The sequence below is a fragment of the Lynx rufus genome, unplaced genomic scaffold, assembly GCF_022079265.1.
Source record: "Lynx rufus isolate CCGP_SWC_20201006 ecotype Redwood Valley unplaced genomic scaffold, mLynRuf1.p SCAF_8, whole genome shotgun sequence".
Taxonomy (NCBI): Eukaryota; Metazoa; Chordata; class Mammalia; order Carnivora; family Felidae; genus Lynx; species Lynx rufus.
The window spans coordinates 29,067,063-29,083,825 of record NW_025814896.1 but is presented as its reverse complement, the minus strand read 5'-3'; the positions used below and the strand labels follow the sequence as shown (position 1 = coordinate 29,083,825).

The window sequence follows — 16,763 nt, the reverse complement described above, 5'->3', positions numbered from 1 at the left end:
CTTGTGGGGCTGCGGGCCAGACAAGGGCAAGTGTGCACGGAGGCCATCAACGGTCTGTTCATCCACTCCAAGCGAAGGACCTTTCCCCCCACCCCGCTCTCCTATAACCAGTGAGTCTCTTGTCAATGCACTTAGAATGGCACCACAATTTTATTTCAGAGGCATACTCCAACCAGAGTTTCCTGCTCACCCACATCTGCCCAGCACAAGCTAGTTATATAACAGGCCCCTGTCTCCATAAAGTTTAGCTTCAGGGACATAACAGGTATCTAGGACGGCAAGTATCTTAAGCATCTGCATTGAAGTCAACTTTTACGAACAGGGAAGGGTGGGTGGGAGTTGCCAGACCTGGGAGTCAGGAGGGAGGTGGAAGACTGGAGTTACACCTAAAGGACAGGCAGATCAGTGGGGATAAGCAAGAGAATTCTAGGCTGCGAGATGGGATGGATAATGGAACACAGGAACAAACGGACCAGAGGCGTAAACAGGAAGTCTGGAGGAACAGTGGGGTCCAAAGTAGACGAAGGGGTTAGAATCAAACTGTGTCGGCCGGAAACTCCGGCTCTGCCTTTCCAGAAGTCTTTCCTTTGGACCCAAAGAAACTCCAGGAAAGTTGGTGATTGGCATCTACCGACAAATCCCAATGTTCTTTATAAAGCAATTAATGGTCCATGGAGTCCTTTGGTGGAAGTTACTTGAGGACTGGAACTGCCCCCAGAGTCTAAAGAGGCAGATGGCTTATGTTGCTGATGAAAAGGCTGGGCCCACCGGGGGTGGGCATATGGGTCATTCATGATTGAGCCAATGCCCGAAGACAGTCCTCAGATCCCTACCAGTGTCCCCACTCCCCCGGAAAGCAAGAGTCACACCTCTTCACGCAGTCTCCACCAAGGCAGAGTCCTCCAGAAGCCGCCACTCTGGGCGCTCTAGGGTGAGGCAAGACCGATAGATGAACAAGGCAAAAGCTCTAGGTTTTTGACCACGATCTGTCAGACCACACTTCCCCTTAATTATATAATTTGTTTAGATTACTCACAATCAAAGGAATACAGGTAGAACCAGTTTAGGGCAGATGGGTGTTGTTGTTATTATTATTTTTTTTTAATTAGCTTGTTCCCACCTCCTCATCCTCTTTCTAGGTCACTGGCTCTGATGGGCTGAGGTTCTTTATCTGAAAACACTGCAAGATGATGCAGTGATCTGAAGCCCAAATCAATCCAGACTCCAGAGTAAAGACTCATAAAAAGGAGGGCAAGAGAGGTTTACTGGTGGTACAGCCAGAAAGGAAGCGATTAAAAAGCCATCAAATTCCCTCGGCAAGGGCGACCATCAGAAAACAGTGAAACTTTTTCACTGAAAGTGGGGAAATAGAGGGTGGGGAATGGTGATTACTTTATATACAAAGTTGGTAACCACGGCAACTAAAGGCAAAAGAAAACAAGTCGGCAAAACAGACTACACTGTAGGTCCAGGTTGGAAGAACCCGGGGGGGGGGGGGGGGGGGGGAGAAGAAGGGTACGTTAAGTGCCCTAAGCAGGGAATGGGGGGGAGGGGGGTAGACGGGCCCCAGGACTGAAGAGCTAGCACTGGGGGAATGATCGAAGCCCAGAAGGTGCTACAGGGGGGGGGGCTGCTGGATGAGAGGTCAGGACGAAGCAGTCTCAGAATCAGACACAGACAGCATCAGCGAGCATGACAGAATGGAAAACTGGGGAAGGCGGCTACTCGTCCCAGACGCAAGAAGCCATTTCCCTGCACAGGCACGGGGCCGTGGGCTCCTTTCGTAAGAAAACCACAGCATGTGTTTTCACGCAGGAATCCCCAGCTACCTACTCATAAACATAAGAGAGGCATGTGAGAATTCCAGTCCTTTCCTCCGGGAAGACTGCCTACCTGAGCCCCTACCTACCTCACAGCAAGAGGGAGGAGGGAGGGCACAGGGCACTTGATGCATTTTTGTGGAGATGCAAGGCCGGGCAAAGAAACGGGAAGGGTTAGGAGGGGAGACTTAGAAGATGAGGAGTCTGGTTTAGACACCAGCTCTGCCCACTGGTTAACTAGGTGGTTCATTAGTTCAATGGAAAACAAGGAGGGCCGGAGATACCATGGAAAGATGGCTAGAACCGTGGGCAAAGGTTGGGAGAGATGGCCGAACCCCTCTGAGCCTCTGCCTCGTCTGCCAAACGAGAGGGACACCTACACCACATATTCCTGGGAGTTAAGTCTCAGGCAAAAAATATACTTCGCGGAGCCTAAGATACTTTGGGGAAAGGACATCCTAACCATCAGTAACATCCCTCCTGGGCCTCAGCCAAGTCCGAGGAAGCCACCGATTCCAATAACCCCGGTGCTGTAGACCAGAGTGAAGCTCCCACATGTTAGGACCCTGGAATCAGAAAATGAAAAGTGGAAGATTCTGTCGTGTTGCTCAGGTTCTTACGAGCCAAACCCACGTTCTAGCCAGACCAGACGGTTTTGAGGTGCTCTCTCCCTATAAGACCTCCCCTGTTCCCAGATCTCTGCAGGTGCATCTGAATGCGTACCTTTGGGTCCTGCCTGAATGCCAACCGACTGGATGCCTGCCTGATCCCCCAGTAACTTCCTTCTTCCCACCGGCCACCGCCCTAGCCTTGTAATTTACCAGCCCTAGCCTTGTAATTTACCAAGGTGACTGCACACCGGGAAGGAAAAAGGCTCAAACCTCCAGGGATTACCAAGCACGGATTCCCGGAGACACATTGCTGGGGTCCACCAGTCAGCAGGGGGCTCATGAAGGTCAGGTGATCCAAGGGAGCTTCGGTGCCCGTCCATCTCCCGGCGGGCCCAGCGGTCACCAAGCCACCCCATGCTTATCCCCAATTTCAAGATGTATAAGTGGAATACACATGCGCCGTCTAGTAGAAACCCCACATGAAGCTTACAGCTCTTTGAATGGATAGAAACGAAAGCAAATTTTATAATTCCTTTGGTGCAGCCTGACAGTTCTGTAAGGTGAGGAGTTAAAAATTTAGCTTCCCCAAGGCGGGAGAAAAGACTGGTACCTGGAACTGTTCAGGACTTGGGAGAGGCCACTGGCCTCTGGGTCCCAGGCACCATTTAAACGTCAACGTGGGAGCAGTCTCATCTCTCCGGACACTGTTTTATAAGGTGGGGAAACTAAGAGGAAGGTTAAGTAACTTGCCCAAGATCCCCGAAATGACTGGTTGGGTAAGATGTGAACCTCCATTGCCAACTCCTTCCACCACCCAAGGCTGTCGCCTGGGTCCCAAGAAATGCAGCTTGATTAAAGCGAGACAGGCCCACTTTCAGGGTAGTTTGGTTACCTTCCCCTCAAGGCCAACAGCCAGGAGACCACCACATAAACTCTACGTCAAAACGTATGCTAAGCCACAGCTCACAGGAAGACAGAGAAAATGGGAGGGGAAAAAAAGTCAAGCAGGTGTCTCCTATCTCATTACTCAGGGGGATAGGTACTATTGGCATCTCCCAACAAAAATGGGGCCTGCTTTGTTCAGAGACTTGAGGCCAGTAGGCTCAGCATGAGGGTAAGTCAGCGTGAGCTTTGGGACAGCAGCAACCTCCTAGAAAGGGATACAAAATCCCCAGGGATTTAGAAGCCTCTACCCAAAGCTGCCTCCAGAAGTTGGATCTCCTTGCTCTAGTCCATTCCATTTAAACATTTCCTGGGCACACACTGCTGGTCAGACACCGGCCCCGAGATAACCAGTGGTCTCTACCCTCGCAAGGGATTCTGGTCTTTCGATGCGGAATGACCAACCGCAGCTAAGAGAGCAAGGAATAGGCCACAGTTGTGCCCGAGGAAGCGAAGCGGGAAGGGTGGTTAGGAGAGAAGAAAAGCAGGCTGCAATCACTCAAGAGCGACCTCTGAGCTGGGTCTCCAAGGATGCAGAACGAACACACCACACAGGGCGGGTGTGAGCTTGCAGCGAGGGACCCAAGGAATCTGGGGGTCAACGCAGAAAACGGAGGAGGAGGTGGGCAGCAATGAGGCTGGGAAGGATGCCTGAGTTGGGTCCGAAGAACCGGTGTCTGGCCGACTGAAGGATTTGAACTTCGGCTCTAAGAAACAGGCAATAAAGGGGCGCCTGGGTGGCTCAGTCGGTTGGGCAACCGACTTCGGCTCAGGTCATGCTCTCATAGTCCGTGAGTTCGAGCCCCGTGTCAGGCTCTGTGCTGACAGCTCGGAGCCTGGAGCCTGCTTTGGATTCTGTGTCTCCTTCTCTCTCTGCCCCTCCCCTGTTCATGCTCTGTCTCAAAAATAAATAAAAACATTAAAAAAAAAAAAAAAAAGAAACAGGCCATAAAAGTTGTTGGCATATTTTAGAAGGATATACTGCTTCCTGAATCTTAAGTCACTGATTTGGAGACATACCGTTTACGTTAAGACATACAGGCTGCTGACAACCCTACCACACGCGACTGTTGAAGCTGGGTTCTGACCGCCAAGATGGCAGGGGAGGGGAGAGAAGGGCACGGAGGGGGAGAGGGGGAGGTCTCGGGAGGTTTAGAATCAACAGAACTTAGGAACATCACCCGTCCTCTGTGATGGAAAGGAAGAACTGAGAGAGAGCCCTGGCCAACCCTCTTCTTACTCCAAACCCCTATCTACTTAGACCATAACTGTATCCCCATTTCTGAGTGAGGACACTAAGGCTCACGATTACATTACTTGCCTGTGGTCTCACAGCTAGTAAGAGGCAGGGCCCAGTCTCTACAGCCTGGATTCCTTTTTAAGTTCAGTTTTGAGGGAGAGAGAAAGAGTACGCGTGGGGGAGGGGCAGAGAGAGAAAGAGAGAAAGAGAGAGACAGACAGACACAGAATCCGAAGCAGGCTCCGGAGTCCGAGCTGAATGGAACCCCTAGCCGTTCTACACCCCCTGTGGCGCAAGGTCCCTGTTAAGTTCAGGAACGTATGCCCCCAAGGAGTTTAACGTTCACCAAGTCCCTAGTGTTGATAGACCAACCACGCAATTTTCAGCGGAGCACTAATTAGGATTTTGACAAGTCTTCAAGATGCTCCATCCATGTGACATAAAAAAATCGTGATCACTCTAGGAATTTATTCTAAGAATACCAAAAAGACAAAAAAAAAAAAAAAAAAATCCTATGGCCGACAGCAACAAGAAGGGCACAGCAAGCGCCCAAAGCACCAGAACTGGTATTTGATACAACAAAGTAAAAGTGAAGGACTGGATGGGGCGCCAGGGGTGGCCCAGCCGGTTGCGTGCGCCCCACTTCGGTTCAGGGCGTGATCTCGCGATCCGTGGGTTCGAGCCCCACTTTGAGCTCTGTGCTGACAGCTCAGAGCCTGGAGCCTGCTTCGGATTCTGTGTCCCCCCCCCCCACCTCCTCCCCCCCGCCCCCACATCTCTCAAAAAATGAATAAACGTTAAAAAAAAAAAAGTGAACGACTGGAAACAAGAGCCCAAGAAGGGTTAGTGGATAATTATGGTATTGCCGCTTGGCTGAATGCTTTCAAGGGTCGTGTTATACTTCTAATTTACTTAAATAAGTCAAAAGAGGAGGTCACATACCACGTCGGATGCCAAGTTTAATACAAAATTTTAAAAATAAAAAGTTATAATTTTTTCTAAGAAAAAGGGTTAGGAAAAAAAAAAAAATCAAGAAAGATGAACTCCCAGTCTCAATGACCTTGGGCTGTGTCAGGTTACTATAAGGAGGCTGGGTCCAGTATCAACACACAGGGTGTGTTCAAAGTACTTCACAAGATTAGTCAAATGTCATTGTGCTCTGGACAATCAACCCCTGATGGTGGCTGCCAAGACAAGACACAGCATCCTACAGAGGCCAAGAGGCCAAGAACCCAAGAAGCCGCAGGCCTAACAGAAAAGGACAAGGGCTGTGGAGCCAGCCAGGCCCAGGGTCGACGCCCCCACTCTTCCACTTACATGGCTATGTGACCTCTGGGCGAGTGTTGTAAGACCCTATGAGTTGGTTTCATTTCCATCAACTGGGAGACCTCTACCTCCTGAGGCTATTGGAAGGCTTAACTGTGACACAGGAAGCATTCTGCACGGTACCCGGATGCCAGAACAGACAACTACTGGGCGTTAATTATGTTCCTGTGTCTGGACACCACTGGTGGCCCTCTGACAGTCATAAGGCAGCGTGTCAAGGATGCGGAGATTGGAAAGAGCATCTGGATGTAAATCTACAGCTGACCCTTCGCTGATAGTACTGGACGAGTTACTTGACCTTCACAGATCCGGATCTTTCCACGTAGGAGACCCGGCTACAAACACACACACACTTGCAAGTGGGAGGATTAAAGGAGACAAGGAGCATGAAAATACTGAGGCCGGCTCTTAGTTCTAGAACATTAGAGGGGTCTTGTTAGAATGCAGACTCCACCAGCCAGGCAGGGAGTGGGAAATAACCCTTGGCGGCCAACTCCTTCCTCTCTCCACCCGTGAGGGCCTTACCGCTTCCCCACGCCTCACCTCTTGCCAAGATTGCTTCTGTTTACCCTTTCACAGCTCCTCCTTCCCTCCCCTAAACACAGTCCACCTTCCTGGCCGCCACTCATCTAGAGCCCCTCTCACAGGCCATCCTGAGGTAACCTCTGCTGTGCTCTGTTTATCTCCTCCATTAGACTGGGCACTCAAGGCAGAAGGAAACCAAGTCTCTGGCCTCCTCACGGTGTGCCTCACACACAGTAGGTGCTCAGTAATTGGGCGAAATGAAGCCAGATGAGAACTGTGAGAGGCTTACAACAACAGCAAGGAAAGTTCCAGTAGGAAGCATGCAGAATATGTACATTAAAGACAACTAGGTAAGGGTCCAGAATTCTGGAGTCGCTAAGGACTCTACCAAAGGCCAAATCGGAGTTGAAAGTGAACGGATGTTTTATAGGGGGTTGAGCAATTCTTAGGAATTTCCACTATAAAAAGCCTACCCAGTGCAACTCAATTAGCCAAAACTCTCGATTAAGCAAGGGCTGTTCCCGTCTCCCGAGGCCGATATCTACAATTCCCAGTGCACACAGAAGGCAGTCAGTAGTGAGAGAAGTCTGCGTGGTTGTCTCCGGACGTTCACGAGCAGACCAGAAGGGAGGTAACAGGGTCCCCGGCAGCTGAGACACAGGGGAGGCCCCAGAAGTCAGCAGTGCCAAGTACTGATTAGTACATAATTAAAAACAAACAGTAGCCATTAGCTTCAGAGTAAAATGTGATTATGCCCATTTAACCACCAAGAAAAACAGAAGCGCACCCAGAACTTAAGCCACCTGTCCCAAGAGCGCGGCACAGCTGGTCGGGAGAATGGAGTCGAGCCCTAACGCCCGTGCTTGGTTATTTGCTTGGCTGCTTTACACCGCGCAAGTTCACAAACTTCAGTCTCCCCACTGGTAAAACAGGGGTAACTGCAGGACTCACTTCTACAGTAGAGAATTCAGAGTTGCTTTCTAGGGGTCTGGCCTAAGGTTTTCCTAGGCACTCAAAAGGCTGGGGCGGAGGCAGCTAAGACCCTGGTTTCCCATCCCACAGGAACTCTGGCCTCAACTTACTTACTCTAGTCTACCTTCTCTGTTTCCCCCGTGTCTCCCCACTCCAGAGGGAACCTCTGCCGTTTGCTAGGCTACCCATCACTCACGACCTTGAACTGCGGTCACTTGGGCCTGTGTCTTCTGCACGCCCCGTGGAGGGAACTTTGCAAAGCCTCTCCCAATGCAGTGCCTGACTCACCGTCACCACTGGGCATAGATGCACAGACAAGACTTCCCAAGGACCTAGATTCCCACCCCTGTGAAGCCACCTAAAGATCTCTTGATACAGTAAACATGAAAGTTGGTGAAGCAGAACTTGTGTCTTACCAAGATGGCATAAGCCAGACCCCCAGCTTTTCCAAACTTACTTGGTTTAACAAGCCTTGGGTTCGTCCTGGAGATTATATATTATATATATAAATATATATATATAAATTTATTTATCTATAAATATAAATTTATTTACATATATAAATTATATATATTAAATTTATATATAAATATATTTATTTACATGTTATATATATAAATATATTTATTTACATATGTTATATATATAAATATATTTATTTACATATGTTATATATATATAAACTTATATATATAAATATATTTATATATACATCACTTGTTGCTGTTTGTCAGAAGAATCAGCATGTGCATTAGAGTGTGCCAGAATTTGAGTTTAGGTTGACAGTGAGTCTTAAGTCTTAGACTTGTCTGCCGTCTCCTAAGGGGCAGCCACCTTGAACTTAGTTTTAGGTGCATTTGGGACAGGGTCCTTTGGCAATGGAAACAGGGGATAAAAGCAAGCTGTTGATGTTTTAACTCCTGTTTTTTGTGAAAAGTACTAAAAAAGCTAAACAAAGACATCAACTCATCAGCCAAATAATTTACAGGATTGTTAATCTGGTTTAAAAAAGCCTGGGAGGCTGGTTTGAATGCTACCACTAACTCTGTAGGGGGGCAAATCCTCATTTCTAGGCTTGTTTCCGTCCACGGACTCTGAAACTTCTGTTCTCTACTTAACACAGAGACTTGTTTGGTCCATGTTCAGAGAGAAGGGAACAACATAAGACACAGAAGCTACCAAAAAAAGTTGGACAGAACCAAGAACTACATTAAGTTTCTCTTTTCGACATTGAATTTATAGGTCAAATGATTAAGACTGTAGAGATGCCTACCGTGTATTCACTAGACAGCAGATACTGAAGGGGGAAAAAACCCAAACTATTCTCTATTTGGCCCAACTGTGAAATAAATACCCTTTCTTTACCTATCTACACGGTCCTACGCATCCTTCTTTCAAGCCTACCTTCTCAGCCAACTCCTGGCTAACTCTAGATTATCATTCCTGTTAATCCTGTGCAACACTCTGTAGAAAGCCCTCGTTAACCAACTTACCTTTTCCTCAGGTGACCCTGATTAGCACTTAAAGTCTTCTACAGGTCCTCAAACTTTCCCAATTTAGGTTGCTTTGGGGGCAAAGATTGTCCTTCCTCCACCCCCCCCCCCCCCCCGCAATCCCCAGAAATGCTACTATGGGGACTAAGTAAAATTATGTAGATTTGGTTCAATTGAGGCTTTAAAATCAGATTAACACTTTTTTGGCCTATTTCAAAATTAGTCTAAATTGCAGGAGACTGGGCAAAAGGTGACCGCAGAAGAGTTTGTTTAATGACAGGGTTGAACCAGATTATCTGTAAGATTCCTTCCAGCTCGGACATTTCTGAGTGATAACAGCATACTGCAGCGCCCCAGGGCAGTTTAAGACTGCAAATTTTGGAAGCTGAAGGCAAGGAAAGCTTAACCTAGAGTAAAGTGGGCCTTTTTGTTCTTTACTTTAATACTAATAGCAGAAAACAATGCCTATTTACAGCTTGCTAAATTTACATTTGACATGTAAATGTCAATGTTAGTTTCAACAGCTAGGTTGTCTACATTTCCTTTATTGCTGAGCCCAGAGGGTTACCCGACCCACAGTAGAGGCTCCCACACTTTATAGAAGACTCCCTACAACTGAAAGGGACAATTAAAGTGTGTGCCCTAAAGCAAAATTAATTTCCTTTCTCTAGACCGGTTTTAATTCACACAAAGAGGTAGAAAATACCAGTTTTTCCCTCCACCTGGTGTTATGGACGAGGCAGACAACAGGATGGGTTCCATGGTCAGACAAGTTTTTCAGAAACTTGAACCTGAACACAGTGAATCTCAAGAGGGATGATGACAGAGAATTCAAAGTGTGGACTGAACTTGCTGAGGCTGCTAGTTCCTCCTGACCTGAGCACTTAGGGACATTCCCAGAGTGCACCGCAAGCTTCAGGACATAGGCACGCTTATCTTACTATGGATAGAGGAATGCTCCCCACAGGTTTTAAACAACTTGTTGTAGGTCTCATGTAGTGAGTTCAGACAAGCCAGGACTGAAAGCGAGCCTAACGCCAAAGCCTATGGTATTAACCACCAGACTAGGCTGCGGCCGTTTACCATGGAGTTTTGACAAATCCGACATGCGAGAGAATTCGAACAGTATCTATAGGCAAGGAGAGGAAGTCAAGACTCCACACCCAGGTGGAAACTTCGAGATTGGCGTCGCGGAACTGAGGGTAGAAGGGGACCACTGGCAAAGTGTGAAATCCCACATCCCAAGGCAGTCCTGTAATCACGGAAATCCAGACTATCCAGGGGAGAAGACAGCCTCAGAACGGAAGCGAAGAGGGAGCAGAACACAGGTGAGCTCAAATCTCCTGGAAAGTCTTTTCAAAACAAATGTCTTTACCCTGGGGAGACAGGGTGGGCTTTTTAAGGTGGGAGGCAGGGCTGGGCATAAAAAGTGAAAACCTGTTTTGAAAAATAGGACCCCAGGTGATACGGATCATGTCCCTCAACCCACTGTCAAACAACTGAAATGGGACAGAGTTCTCTTGGGATGGGCTGTAGGAGATTAAAATCAGGCAAAAGCTTCAAATAAAATGCCCTATCCAGCCCCACCCCAAATCCTACCCATTCTTAAAGGTCACTTCCACCTTTTTCTCTGGGGGAGTGAGGGCATCTTTACCCATTTCAAAGAATCTAGGCCTTGAATCAAGACACATCTGGGTTCACTGTCACTTAAGCTCTGAAAAACTGTGAAGAAACCCAACTTTCCTGTACAAGCTGATTAACCTCATCAACTTCTATTTGTTCACCTCTAATCCTTAGTTTCTTCATTTATAGAAAGAGGAAAGGGTTTACCTTTAAAATTACCCAAAGTCTAGGACCTAGTAGCTAGGACTCAGATTGGTGACCTCTCCCTTGAGAAGGTCTCCTAAGACCTTTCTAGCCCAGCTGCCCTCTCCTCTGAAGAGATCCTTGGCTACTTGTAGTCTGAACCTGAACACTCAGCATGAACTCACGCCCTAACAGCAGCTAAAACCCAAAAATTAGGATTAGCCCTCCCATGACTGCAAAGTTCCCTTGCCGCCCTGGGGCCCCATCTTCACTATGAAGAAAAATACCCAAGACAGCCAGTCTTAGGGAGTTAAGAAAAAGATTAAGTATGTAAAACAGAGGAAAGGAAGAAAAAGGTGTTACAAGTTAGGTGACAGCTCTAGGCCCTCCAAGGGGGTTATTATTCTGCAGGACCCAGAGGACTTAGCCACGGAAACCCACCAGTGTGTTTGATTGTCCTGGGATGGGCTGGGGGGTCCCCAAGGAAAATGGAACACTAGAAAGTTAAGAGTTTGGGGGTGGAGCTGGAGGGTGTCAGGACATTTGGAACCAGACAGGGAGGAGGTGTGGGTGGGTCCAGTAAAGTTCTTTTTGTTTGCTTTGGGAGGGAAAGAGAAGAGGCCCTAGAGAGGGGGCTGTGAAGTTCTTGCACCAACTCTGAACCCAATCCCCTTCTGGCCCTGTGGAACTTCCAAGTGCTATAAGTTTAATAACAGTTCGCCTTTATTGAGCACTAAGATAATAGTTAGCACTTAAGGGGCCCTTTTTACGACAATACCAGCTAACGTGTGCACCAGGGGCTGATCCCGGGTCCTGAGAGGAGAAGAGGGCCCAAATGCCTGGGCCCTGGGAAGGAGGGTGTGTCTGGGCCCAGGGTGACAGGACCAGGATCAGGGCCTACGGGTCTAGGGGTCAGCCGGGGCCGAGCCATCCAGGGGAGCGGGTCCAGGCCCCATGGGGGCGGGACAGCCGGCGGCGCTCCTACCTTTGAGCGAGGTCTCCACCAGGCGCAGGTAAAGCTGCGAGCTCTTGTTGCCGTGGCTCATGCGCTGGGCTAGCCCGTTGCGCTGCAGGACGCACTCCTCAAACTGCACGACGTTCTGGTGGCGCCGTTTGAGGCTGGTCAGGGCCCAGAATTCGGCCAGCGCCAGCTCCACGTTCTCGGGGGCGTCGCAGCGGATCTTCTTGACCGCCACCCGGGCCCCGCTGCGCCCGGCCACTGCCTCGTAAACCACGCCGTAGCTGCCGCGCCCGATCTCTGCCAACAGGCTGTACCGCGGCCGCGCCGACCCGCCGCCGCCCTCTGGCCGCCGCCGCGCCAGGTAGGCCTCGCCCGGGGCCTCGGCTGCCACCGGATCCATGGCCTGGGCCGCTGCCGGCCTCAGCTTCGCGCTGGGCGCCCGCGGCACAGGGCTTCGCCTTTTCCGCTCGGGGCTTTGTGTACCTCTGCGGGCGCCGTCCTCCTCCCCCGTTTCCATGGCTGCGGGCGGCGGGGGGAGCAGCAACGGCGCTGCCCGGGTCCCCCCTGCCTCATCCCTCCGTCCGGCCCCGGGACGTAGAGGAGCGGGACCTTGGATTGTGACCTGCGGACGAAAGGATTGGTTAACCAACTAGGCCGAAGCAGGGAGGCTAGGAGCGCAGGCCGCAGGGCGTCCCACCTCCTCCTTCTCCTCCTCCGGCCGCCGCGGCCCCTTTAAGACGGAAGCTGCCGCTGATGACTGAACAGGGGAGGGGAGGGGAAAGCGGGAAAGACGAAACCACTAGACTGTGGCTCAGAGGGGGAACCGGAAAGAAAAGCAAAACATCCCCGTCTTCTCAGCTAAACTGTCGCCTAAAAACAGAAAAAACAAGGACCAGCAGTCTTTACAATTTAAGAAAATTGCCTTAAGAAGCAATTCTGACTGTGGAAATCTTCTTCCCTGCCTGGTCTCCTCTGGGATACCCCTCCCCGCATCCCGCTTTAGGTTCTCCCGGGTGTAAACAGTCCATTGAATTAAGCCAGAGCTGAGCCCGGCGGACCGACCCAAGTCCCCTAGGGCGGCGGGTTGGGTTAAAAATTCCGCGTCCCTGAGCCCGCCAAACTGGGGGCCCGATTGCCCTCCCCAAGCGCCCTAGGTGATGGGGGTGGCTCCAGCCTCGGCGCCTGCTGTGACTCCGCAGACTGCGCCCTTACCTGGCCGGCGCCCCTCCACTTCCGGGCGGCCCGTTTCCCCCCTGGCGTCCCGGGCTGGGGATGGTCCGCTCCCGGCCAGGGCTGCCTCCTGTACAGAGCGGCGCCAGAGGCGGCGGCCCGGGCCGAGTGTGCTCCGAAGCCTGCTGCCGCGCGGGGGGTGGCAGCGGCGCTGGCGGGGGAGAACCGGGTGTCCGGGCTCCCGCGGCTCTCCACGTGTTCGCGCCAGCTGAGCCCTTTACATAACCTGTTTATATAAGCCGCACCTCCCGCCCGTACTCGGGCCAGCGGGGGCTCTTGGTGGCCCATCCCCCGGGAGGCCGGTCGAGTACCGCGTCGCCTGGGTCTTGCCAAGGTCGACAGAGCAGCCGCAGCCAGGCGCACCGGGCACGCCGCGCCGGGGCCCAATCACAGGCGAGAACACCCAGCCGACAAAAAATAGGCGCCAAATTCCGCGATCCGCTGCGTCCTCCTGGCCTCCGCGGCCGACTGCGCGCCGCAGCCCCCTCCCTCCTCGCCCTCGCTTGGTGAAGTGGGGCTGCGCGCAGTAGGCGCCTAATAAATACTGATTGGTTGATTGGATTGGTCGGTTTGATTGATTCATAGGTAGTGCCTGGGAACCGCCCGGCCTGGGTTGGAATCCACACCCTGCCCCCCATAGCCCCTTGATTCTGGGTAAATCATGGGCCCGTTCCGTGCCTCAGTTTTCTGTTCTGCAAAATGGGTGATTGGACCTTACCTTGCCAGTGTTGATAGCGCCAAATGAAATATATATAAGTTAAATGCATATATTAAGAGTAGCAAAATATATATAAGGTGGCTAATAGGATGCAAGGCTGAAAGTGCTAGTTTGTTCACTGGTTTGTACTCCAGTGCCTAGTAGGTGCTCGTTATTTTTAAGCTGAACCTGTACTAATTAAACTCCTGTAATGTGCTAGGCACTGTTGTAAGTCGCTGCGGAAAGAGCAGTGAACAAGTCAATCTCTACCTTAGTTGAGGTTCTAGGCCCCTGGAGGAGACAAACGATATGGGTGACCTTGTGCAAGTTAATTAACTTTCTTGTGTCTTTAGTTCTCATCTGTAAGATGGGAGGAACCGTAGTTGGAGGAATCACTGTAGTTATACAGTTAAAACAACAGGACAGGGCCTTACACGCAGTAAATGTTAGATATTATTAACTAAACAATAGAATAATTTTTGACATTGGTAAGTATGATGGAGAATGTGAAAGAGTGCCTTGGGTTTGGGAATAGGCCACTTCTGATAATGTGGGCATCCATCGAAAAGACTAATTGTGTGTGTGTGGGGGGGGGGATTTCAAATTTACATGTAAATTGCAAGAATAGTAAAGAATTCTCATATACTTTTAACCAGAATAACAAATTGTTATATTTTGCTACATTTGCATTACCATATTCTCTCCTGTGTATGTGTGTATAATATGCACATACACTTTTTTTCCCCACAAATCATTTTAGAGTGGGTTTCAGACATTATGCCTCTTTCTCCCACATACTTCTGTGTATATTTCCTAGAAACATGGACATTCTCTTGCGTAATCTCTGTATAATTATCAAAATCAGGAATTTCAACAATGGTATGATTCTTTTAACACCCCTTTAATATTTAAATTTTGCCAACTGGCCCAATAATGTAGCCATTCCCCCAGATCCAATTCAGGATCACAGGTTTCCTTTAGTTGTCCCCTCTTTCTAGTTTCCTTTAATCTGGAGAAGCAGTCAATTATTCAGCCTTTCTTTGTCTTTCATGACTTTGACATTTTTGAAGAGTACGGAGTTGTTTTGTAGATGTCCTTAATTTGTATTTGTCTGATATGTTCTCATGATTAGATTCAGATTATGCATTTTTTGGCAGGAATGCCACTGAAAGAAAGTTGTGTCCTGAGTGTGTCACATCAGAAGGCACAGGACATTGGTTTGTCGCAATATTAGTGATATTAGTATCAACTAATATCAAAGTTCAACGTATGAATTTAGGGGGCAGACCTGAAGTCAGCCATGCTAAAAACTAGTGGTAAGGCATTTAAGGAAGAAGGAAAAAGTATAGAAGCCCAAAGACAGGAAGGAACAAGCTTGATGTTCAACTTTAGCCAGTTGGTGAGTGTGTAAAGTGGTACGACCACTTTGGGGGAAAAAAAGTTTGGCAATTTCTTAGGAAGTTGAATACAGATCTACCCGATGGCCCAGCAACTTCATGCCTAGGCATTTACCCAAGATACACGAGAGTTTATGTTCACAAATGCACTTTCATAAAAATGTTTATAGTGGCTTTTGCCATAAGAGTCCCAAACTAGAAAACACTCTAATGTTCATCAGTAAGTGAATGGATAACTAGACTGTGGTCTTCCTATACCATGAGATGCTGCTGGGGGTGGGGGTGGGGCAGTGGGGAGGCCTGAAGTATTGATATAAGAACATGCATGAATTAGAGTAATTATGCTGAATGAAAGATGCCAGGCACGAAAGAATACATACTGCATGATTCTGTATACGGTTCTTGAAAATGCAAACTAATATACAGTGACAGCAGATTAGTAGTTGGGGTGGGGAGGGAGGTACACGAGGAAACTTTTGGGGGTGATGGATATGTTTATTATCTTGAAATTATCTTGTGGTAGAGGCACCTGGGTGGCTCAGTTGGTTAACTTTTCCACTTCAGCTCGGGTTATGATCTCGCTGTCTGTGAGTTCGAGCCCCGCGTCAGGCTCTGTATTGTCAGTTCAGAGCCTGGAGCCTGCTTCGGATTCTGTGTGTCCCTCTCTCTCTGCCCCTCCCCCACTCACGCTCTGTCTCTATCAAAAAATGAATAAATGGGGGCGCCTGGGTGGCTCAGTCGGTTAAGCATCCGACCTCAGCTCAGGTCATGATCTTGCGGTTTGTGAGTTTGAGCCCCGCGTCGGGCTCTGTGCTGACAGCTCAGAGCCTGGAGCCTGCTTCAGATTCTGTCTCCCTGTCTCTCAGCCCCTCCCCTGCTCATGCTCTGTCTCTGTCTCTCAATAATAAATAAACGTTAAAAAAAAAAGTTAAGAAAATTTAAAAAAATGAATAAACGTTTTAAAAAATAAATAAACATTAAAAAATTAAAAAAAGAAGTTATCTGGTGGTAGTTTCAGGGGAGGGATATGTTAACATCACTTCAAATTGTACACTTTGAATAAGTGCGGTTTTTTGTACATCAGTTTTACAGCTTAACCTCATTAAAGCCGTAAAAAAAAATGAGTTAAAAAGAGTACACTAGATGATTCCATTAAATATACGGGCAAGCAACGCTGATCCACTGCAGCAGAAAACCTATCGGTGGTTATCCTCGGGGTGGGAGTTGGACTGCTGAGGGACGCAAGGGAATTTTCTGGGTGATGGACTTTTATGGGATGTAAATTGTATGGCAATGAAATTGGTTTAAAAGGTGAATACACAAACCCAAATCCCGCCAGGCCATGAACACCAGTGTCCTTACTTAGCACTTCTCAGGACCGAAGGCTGTGTAGTGCTGAGGCAGGGCTGGCCCTGTTCGTGCTGTTCCTGGCCCCAGAAGCTGAACAAGGCCAATGGAGTCTTTCTTCCAGCTAGTTTCCCAACTGAGCCTTTTTATTTTTGTTTGTTTATTTGAATGTTTTATTTATTTTTGAGAGCGGAAGAGAGAGAGAGTGCAAGCAGGGGAGGGACAGAGAAAGAGGGAGACAACCCAAGGCAGGCTCCAGGCTCCGAGCTGTCAGCACAGAGCCCGATGCAGGGCTCGAACCCATGAACCGGGAGATCATGACCTGAGCCGAAGTCAGAGGCTCAACCGGCTGAGCTACCCAGGCGCCCCAAGCAGGTGCTATTTTCGAATGGCGGC

The 16,763-nt window shown here is 49.1% G+C and overlaps 1 protein-coding gene across 3 annotated transcripts in view; it reads right to left on the bottom strand.

Annotated features, from left to right (window-relative positions):
• STK35 (serine/threonine kinase 35) overlaps positions 1–13,231 on the bottom strand; it is a 44,312-nt gene extending 31,081 nt beyond the window's left edge. For 2 of the 3 annotated variants that reach the window (XM_047068344.1, XM_047068345.1), the window contains exons 1-2: positions 12,909–13,231; positions 11,721–12,318 (exon numbers count right to left, since the gene is read on the bottom strand). In XM_047068344.1, coding sequence (XP_046924300.1) covers positions 11,721–12,318; positions 12,909–13,214 — 904 coding nt within the window. In that variant the 5' untranslated portion in view covers positions 13,215–13,231. Of the gene's footprint in view, positions 1–11,720; positions 12,319–12,393; positions 12,423–12,908 lie in introns of those variants that run through there. The other variant, XM_047068346.1, reaches the window with a different exon arrangement.
• Between the last annotated feature and the right edge of the window lie 3,532 nt (positions 13,232–16,763).